Raw genomic sequence first — 8,642 nt, forward strand, 5'->3', positions numbered from 1 at the left:
CCCCCCCCCCTCTCTCTCTCTCTCTCTCCTCGGAATCATCGCCGCATCATCACGCCTCGCTTTGAGCTCTAAATAACGTCCGATGGAGTCCTTAAACGCGGGTATACGCCGCCGCGCATAATATCCGTTATTTACAAGCCAATAAAATCGCGCCTCTCGAAGCCCGAACGCATAAATAAGTGGTGAGAAAAAAAGAGAAAGAGAAGGAGACCCGTTGCGACCCCTCGCTGCGATCTCCAGCCGGTGACGATAATCTACGAATTTAGCGCGCGTTGATATGTGTGTGTGTGTGTGTGTGTGTGTGTATGCATGTGTGTCAAAAGAATATTTCTACGAAAACTTCCCTCCTCTAAATCCGTGTCCGCGCGATCGTAGATAGAGAAAAATCCTTTCTCTAAACCCGGCTTTATAAATAAAATAACAGGGCAACGTATTTTATAATGTATTATTCATGTATTCAGTCTCGAGATATAATAGAAACGCGCATAAGCGTATGAGGCCGCGGTTATAATATTGTGCGGAACTCAGTCAACCGTGCCTTAATTTAATTGGACGTTATCGCATGATTAAATTAATAACGCGTACACATGATACTGCATTGAAAGATAATTGAAATAGAAAAATGCAGCGATGAGACTCTTATTGGGTTCTTAGCAAATGTTCATGTTGTGAAACAGTTGCGCTATTGTTTTTACAAATTTAAAAAGAAACTTGGACCGGTTAGTATCGCTCAAAGATTTCGATTATTTCCACATAATTATATGTGTGAGTATTAAAAAAAAAAAGCATTTATATGATAGATAGTACATACCATACTGGGGAAAAAATTCTTAGTAAACGTCTTAATAAACTCGAAAACTCAATCGTTTCTAACATATAAACAGTTTTTTATATTAGTATAATGACTGATATATTAGCTTCTACGTATCGCATGCGACGTGAAAAGAGAAAATAATTTTTCCAAATTTTTCTTCGATATTTACAAAAGATATTCTACTAAATCCTCTTTTCATTTCCATGTACGCTTACCGGTGATATCTTTAAAGTAAAGTAAATGTTCCAGTAATTGAACAACGTCCCAGTGATTGGAACATTAATAACACATTTGTATTTAATATTTCTGAAAAAGTCTTTGCAATTTTGTTGAAAGAGATATTTCTTTATACCAATGTGCAATATTATTTAATGAGCATTCAATGAATGAGCCTGCATTATTCCGTGATTAGGAGATGACTCATTTTTCAGTTCAATTATTGATATAAACGGTATTGTCTAATATTTCATTAAAATTATAATTGATATTTATTAATTATTTTATTTTCTTTTCTTTTCCGATCGCTAATAAACCAAAGTTTATACAAATGTGATTTTTTTTTATATATAAGACTGTTTATATCTCTAATATATAAAATTGTTTATATCTCAGAAACGATTGACCACTATATTGAATGCTGAATGCGTTTTCTTACACCCTGTATATATATGAAATAGAATGTGTCTGTATATTCCTTGTACACTCTTAAATTCTTTAACCGGTCTGGACCGAATTTTGCATATATAATTACTCTCTAGAACTCTACGAAAAACATAGACTACATGAAACCTCCTAGAGGCACTTCACCTCCTCCTCCTGATCTCATTTCCTTGACACTTTGTGATAACCCGAGCAACGCAGGGTAGCTGGATATGTGATTCCAATAATATGTGAAAACCCACTTTTTGAGAGATAAGCGGTTCGTTCTTTCTTGTACAAAAATATCGATTTAAAATAGAAACTGAGTAATACCGTTCCATTCCTAGTACTCGCGTTTCGAGTCGAGACGAGTCCGCGTCGTTATCCCTCCGGCTTTTAATTTGAGCGCGCAAATTTTCTTCGACGAACACGCCGGAACGTGACCTTAAAACTATTAGCCTCGTAGACTAGGAAATAAGGAAGGGAAAACTGGCACGGTCTTGCCGACAGCGTCGCAGAATTCGCCTCTCTCGCGGGCTCAACCATCCGTAAATGAAAAGCGTTGCTTGTTACGCGACCGGGGTGGGTGTCAAGGGAGACGGTAATAGTACATTAGGCGGTAATTAAAAGTGAGCCCATTACCTCGCCTAACAGAGCGTGAAATGCTTTAAATCGTTTACAAATTACAGCGTCTGCGAGAGCGCTGAAACGTCTGCTATTACGTACGGAAAAAATTCACGTGCTATGGTATCGAGTAACGACGAGTCGATGATATTTTATTGCCCGGACGGTGTTAGTTATCCCGTCGAGATAAACGAAAGTTTCTCGCGCCTCCCTTCCGCACGAGAAACTTTGCTCTAACCCTTTAACCGATAATTCGGAACTCGTTCATTCATGGGTTTCCGGTACACTGAAGCGCTGCAGGCACCGGAATTTATTGGTTAATAATGTAAAACACAATAATTTGCGTGCGGGGCGATATTTATCGGTCAAAAAATTGGTTTTGTTATTTAAAATAACGATTTGTAAGATTTAATATTGATTGTAATATTGCGAATGCCCGAGGCAAGAGATTATTGATAAAAAAACGTAAAAACGCGCACGGAAGATAGAGATATTTTTATTTGGAAAATATCTTTTGACATGTTAACCTTCAAGTGAGATTACATAGCGTTAAACAAAGATAAGTCACTTGCACATATCACAATACATTTTATACTCAATTCAACAAATAATTGTTCAAATTCGAGCTGACAAAATTTTTCTAACAAAAAATTATATATCATTACTTATACATAACTTATCATTACTTATCATTACTTAAACAATAATTATTGTTTTATATATCATACAATGATATTATTAATTTGAATATATTAATTTCAAATGGATTATAGAAGAACTTGGGGTATAACGCACATTTAAAAACATCTCTCAATCCAATATTTTGCGCTTTTCAGTAATAAAAATTATTTTTGAATAATAAGAACACAGGTTTTCCTTCGTTAAAAATCACATAGAATATAAGCTTGCGAGTAACTTGTTTTTGTTTAATGCTATATAATCTCATTTGAAGATTAACATGTAAAAAATAAAGATATTTCCCAGACAAGAATGTCCTTTCTTTCTGTGTGTATGGCATTCAATGTATATAATTATTTTAATTTACTACTGCTGTAACTAACGACTTCTAATTCGTCAACACGTATTGCAAAAGCAATTTATTTGTATGTACACTATTTACTCAAATATAATGATTTAAAGAAACATGTAAACATTATGCAGACTGTCCTATAAATAAGCCAACTCTGTGTAACATTTCGAGTCAGCACAATAAAGTTCGATATTTTACGACGAGAAAAGTCATCGCCGCAGTTCGGGCGATCTGAAAGGCACTCGGGAACTTAACTCGCACAAGCCAATGAACCTGTCGCCACTTGTTGAATGTTTATGAAGAAGAACAGAAGTTGAAAGTTCTCCCGAGTCGCTTTCACAAATTTCGCATTTTGTGAATTTCGAGTTAAACGTTTGTTTTCGTCGTACACTCGACGAAATGTTTTTCGATTAAATCGCAGCAAAACGAACGCCAAAGATTCCAATACGAAGTAATGATGCAAATATTTATTGCTAACTGTATTATTGCTCGTTGATCTTTCAAGTTTCAAAATACTTATCGCCAATTTCGGAATTAAAAATACCGTCCGTCGATCTATCGAATTTGTTTTTCAATGGTCGTTACTTCAATGGTAAATAGACAAAAAAAATATATATATTTAGTTAAATACAAGGGCTCTAAAAGAACAAACATGAGACGAAAAGCCGTTGATCTTGGAACGAGAGAATATATTAATTGTGTAATGTTAATTCTAATAAAAGTCATAAATATTATTATAACGGTGATTACAAATTTTTTATTATAACGTTATAATAATATTTATAATTTGAATTAATAATGCACGATTTATATATCCTCTTGCTCCAAGTTCAGTGTCGGCTCTAATTCGTAAAAAAATAGCTTTGATAAATCCAAAAATATTTAAGATACTAATATGACAATACTATAATTTATATTAATATGCGTTAACACTGATTACATATTGTATGCAAAAGAATTCTACATTGAATGTTCAAAGAGCGTTAAAATTATTCAAGGCATCATTTGTTTGTATTCAGAATGAATGGCGGTAGTTCCATGTAATTAAATTGACAACTTCAAACTTCTGTGCTCCTTTGTTGAGATTTCGTAGGTTGCGAAGAGCTAATAAATGTGCATATTATGAACCGGCAAACATAACTCAAGCAATCATAGAGAAGTCAATTTACGCTGAGAGAAACGTCTCTAAAGTCATAAAAAGCTTGATTGTCGTATAATTTTAGACTACACAGTAGGCTTTATTAGCTCTCCTAACCCAATTCAAGTGTTGTTTGCCATCGAGCGCGAAAATGTTAGGTTCTATGTCAGGTTGGAATCCTACCTTTCAACACGTCCGCGAAGAGCAGGAGGAAGAACAGCGTGCCCAGCAGGCCGTAGTTTCTTCGTGCCATAATGTCCCACGACGAAGACACACAGAATGCACAAGAGTCAATTGCGGTGAACGCGCGCGAATACGAGAAAACGCGAAAATCCCGCCGTAACGCACATAGTCAAAGAGTCAATGCCGCGCCGACAACACGACCCGGTCGCGAATGAACTGAAGTTCGGTGCGAGACGACGCGACGCTCGCGATTATCGAAACTTCAAAGTGGAGCATGCGCGTGCGAATCGGCAAGTCGAGACGAGATGTACACTTGCGTGTCCACTTGCGTTATCTCGGACGAAACAAGTTGCGTTGAGTCGTCTTCGATTCTCCCGTCTTTTGTTCTCGGTGCGGGAAGCTCCGGTTCTCGCGTGTCTCGGGCAACGAGATATTACCGCGACTGTTACGCACAAATGTCACTCACATGACCGTCGCGAGACGGAGCCTTCTTCTCTTAAAAGTTCCCTCGCGGAAGCACCACGGCCGCTCAGACGTCGCCCGTTGACGTGTCTCGCGCGAAATTCGCGGCCGACGTCGCGCACGTGGAACGCCACATCGCGCGTCAACTGTCACCGTGACAGCTCGCTGTCACCCACCGGCTGCCGCCGCGCCAATAGGACGGCCACGGGATTTCCGACACGATCGATGATCCTTCGACGAGATCGTCCCCGATCGGAAGCGCTCTCACGGGCCTCTCTCGTCGTGGTGGCGACGAGACGCGTCTCGCCACCCGCGTACGCGTGTCTCGTGTGTGTCACTCTCGCGCGCGTCCGCCGAACGGAGAAACGTAACGCATCACTCGAGATATCGCGCGACACTGCCGGCCGGCCGCGTCCTTCGCGCGGCTCCCGTGAGACGAGACGCGAGGCGCGCGCACACGCGAGCCCGCTCGGCCCAGAGGGCGCTGCTGCACGCCATCGCTTGAACCGCGCGCGACCCTGTTCTCTCTCTCTCTCTTTCTCTTCTTCCTCTCTTCCTTCCCTCGTCTCGTGTGTCGCTCGTCCTCGTCCCGCTTGCAACAAGTTGCAGACTGCAACTTGCAACGCGCCGCCTGCGAGGGAGAAGAAGCCGCGTTCGGGTGCAGCGAACGCTTCGAGCGTATCGCACGGGGCGCGATCGGAGCGCGCGAGATGCGCTTTCGGCGGACGGCCGCGGCTGGCTGGAATGAAATTTAATTAATGGCCCGACAGTACTGGGCGTGAGGTAAAACAGTCTTCGCGGTTTCTTCCTCCCCGCGAGCAGACGGTTCCCGGCAACTTCGATGTTACAGCTGAATGATTGTTTTGCAGCGTTGGGAATGAGAACTATCTTTGCGTCATTAGTCAAAGCCCCAAGTTATCGAAATCGAAATTCCCTTCCATTCACACGTTTCTGCCGAACTCTTGGGACTAGGAATGTTCGTTGTATTTGTTAACTTTTACCTTTTATTGATCGAGGTACACGCTAAAGTTAAATAGTTTCTCTTAAAAACAAGCACGATCTCTTCCTACGTTCTTTAAAAAGTTACTTCTTAGTATAACTACCTTCTTGGTCTGGCTGGATTATAGACGGTCTTTCTCAAAAGTACAGCTAACGAATGCTACTATGCTACAAATAAAATGCATGATTATAAAACAAATGTCGCATAATAAATATCAAGTTAAAATAAAACTTAAATTATAGACTTCGTTAAATATTTAAAACTGCAGCGTTTTGAAGCTATAGTTTAAAAAATATATTAAAATTACACTTATCCGTATTAATCGTTTATATAAATAAGTAACAATACTATAATAGGTACATATTAATAGTTATTACTTAAAACATTAAAATAGCTATTACTTGTCTCATGTAACAATCAGATTTAAATTCAGAGTTAGATAAAAGTTTCTCAGTGGAATCGCAATTATAGAAAGATAGAAATGTCGCATATATTAAAATTTAATTGAAATACTTGGGTCGAGCTCTGAATAAAAATGTAAGGTCTATATTAATAGTCCTTACTTGAATCTTTCCTCTATAAGATATTCGGTAATTTAAATTAAGAGTTAGAATTGAGTTTTTTATTTAAATCGTGTAATATATGCAACATTATATCTGCGATTGCGATTCAGCTGAAAAACTCGTATCTAACTCTAAATTCTAATTTAGATATTCATATGGAACAAGTCTCAAGTAACGATTATTAACAATAAAGGTTTTATAGTTAGATGTGAGGTTTTCAACTCAGTCGCGCAATCTAAAACTTTTAAAACTATAAGATTATTGAAACTCAAATCTAACTTTAGATTCAGATTCGAGTATCTTACGTGGGACAAGTTTCGAATAACGACTCTTAATATGAGCCTAAGTTTCTCACATGAGACACGTTTCAAGTGACAACTGTTAATGCAGGCCACAATCACTTACTTTGGAAGACGTGCGACCTCTGAGCGATCCTGATGGAAACGCGGAAGTGGACTTAGTGTATTTCTTCTTCCTGTTGAGCACAGAATACGTTGTTAGAAAATTGCATTCAAGATTGCGCGATGCATCCTCGTTAATCGACGTGTTTGCGAAGCCGCCCGATCGAACATAAATCAATAGAAGGAGCAAAATGATTTCACGACGCGGATAAAACAGAGACGGAAACCAAATATACGCCCACGAATAAATCCTGCTGCTGTTGCTGACGGTGTCTTTGCTGCAGTAATTGATCGCGGCTAAGCAACGTTCCTCATCCTCGTGCTTCTGACATCCCCCTGGGCATCGACCAAACCTGCTTCTCCACAATTCCTTCAATTTTTCAACTACACCCGTGCGCGACGACCTCGAAGGGCACGTATCCGGCTCGCAGTAGTCCGCGTTCTTGTACAGCACCGCGAATCTAAATCGCCGTGCAGATTGAGGAGTCGGGAGATCGAGAGAATCGCAGAGAGAACTCGATGGATCGCAAGTTAGCGCGACGCGATTTAAAAAGAAACGGTTATATTAAGCTAAATCAAGAAGGAATGTATCGTGAGATGAATAAACAGTGCTTTTACTCACGGAGTGTTCTTCGACTCGCAGGGTGAGCATCTCTCCGAGTCCTTGCTGAGGAATCTGTAGCACACCAAGCACAGACCCACCAGCAACCACACCACCAACGCGGACACCACCGCTATAATCACGATCTCCGTGGTTCCGAGCGTCGTCGTGTTGTCGTCTGAATTTAATCGACGCGGATCTAATTATTCCTTGGCCGGTTGTGAACGAGTTGTGCGCGCGTACAAAAACACATGGAAAATCACGCGTTATCTCAGGAAGAAACAACCTACTTTCTCCTTTACCTTTATAAAGCGACGACACGCTCTTATCCGTGTGACTCTTACGTCCCGTGATTACTTTGGGCATCACTTGATAAGCCCCGCTTGCCTCGCTCTTCGTGGTATCTTTACCTGACCCTGGAATATAACACATTCCGATACAAAATTATCTGTGCGTTTGAGAACAAATGATATTGAATGTGTATTTCTTTCTTCACGATTCGTTAACAGTTATTTTCAGCTGCGCTGTGTCTGACATTGACTCTACCGGATACTGATGGATTTACCGTATTGAAGTAACATAATTTAGCAGCACGACACTTATGCCTCTCACTCAGCACAGCTTCGTGATTAGGAAATAGAGTGAAACTGTATAAATTGCATCAAAATACCATGAGATGCATATCAAAGTACATCAAAGGGTTAATGGACATCTATATTTTATTCCTCTCGAAGGCGCGCGCGCGCGATGAGATCACACATGACCTCGCGCGCGCAGTCAGAGAAATATTACGAAAGCTGCAGTTTCTTAGCTATGCGGACTATAGCTTAAACGGAATAGTATATCGGCCTCGTTAATTTTCAAACACGATGAATTACAGGCAACGAGACTATCATGAAATATTACCCGATTCCCGCGAGGTAGCCATTACTCTCAGAACACCCCCGAATGCCGGATACCATTTCTCGTCGTCCAAGTGTCGAAGCACCTGCAACACAAACGATGCCTTCATTATTTCGTCTGGAATTTATCGCGGAATTAATCAAACAAATGCGTAAACAATCGTAAAGCGGAAGATCGTCAATGGTTATATAATTCTCTTCAATTATCTTCTCTACAATTCAGTGCTTAAATAACTCTCTCTCTCTCTCTCTCTCTCTCTCTCTCTCTCTCTCTCTCTCTCTCTC

General features: G+C 40.2%; 2 protein-coding genes across 2 annotated transcripts in view; both read right to left on the reverse strand.

Moving 5' to 3' along the window:
* Positions 1-5,276, reverse strand: part of LOC116846245 (tyrosine-protein kinase transmembrane receptor Ror) — a 549,039-nt gene extending 543,763 nt beyond the window's left edge. The window contains exon 1 of the mRNA XM_032819815.1: positions 4,429-5,276. Coding sequence (XP_032675706.1) covers positions 4,429-4,498 — 70 coding nt within the window. The 5' untranslated portion in view covers positions 4,499-5,276. The remainder of the gene's footprint in view (positions 1-4,428) is intronic.
* Positions 5,277-6,439: 1,163 nt separating this feature from the next.
* Positions 6,440-8,642, reverse strand: part of LOC116846258 — a 6,397-nt gene continuing 4,194 nt past the window's right edge. Inside the window, exons 7-12 of the mRNA XM_032819854.1 lie at positions 8,362-8,443; positions 7,758-7,871; positions 7,477-7,633; positions 7,082-7,315; positions 6,859-6,928; positions 6,440-6,466 (exon numbers count right to left, since the gene is read on the reverse strand). Coding sequence (XP_032675745.1) covers positions 6,440-6,466; positions 6,859-6,928; positions 7,082-7,315; positions 7,477-7,633; positions 7,758-7,871; positions 8,362-8,443 — 684 coding nt within the window. The remainder of the gene's footprint in view (positions 6,467-6,858; positions 6,929-7,081; positions 7,316-7,476; positions 7,634-7,757; positions 7,872-8,361; positions 8,444-8,642) is intronic.

This window comes from Odontomachus brunneus, unplaced genomic scaffold, assembly GCF_010583005.1.
Source record: "Odontomachus brunneus isolate Ranch 3 - 2012 unplaced genomic scaffold, Obru_v1 Obru_scaffold_062, whole genome shotgun sequence".
Classification (NCBI taxonomy): domain Eukaryota; kingdom Metazoa; phylum Arthropoda; class Insecta; order Hymenoptera; family Formicidae; genus Odontomachus; species Odontomachus brunneus.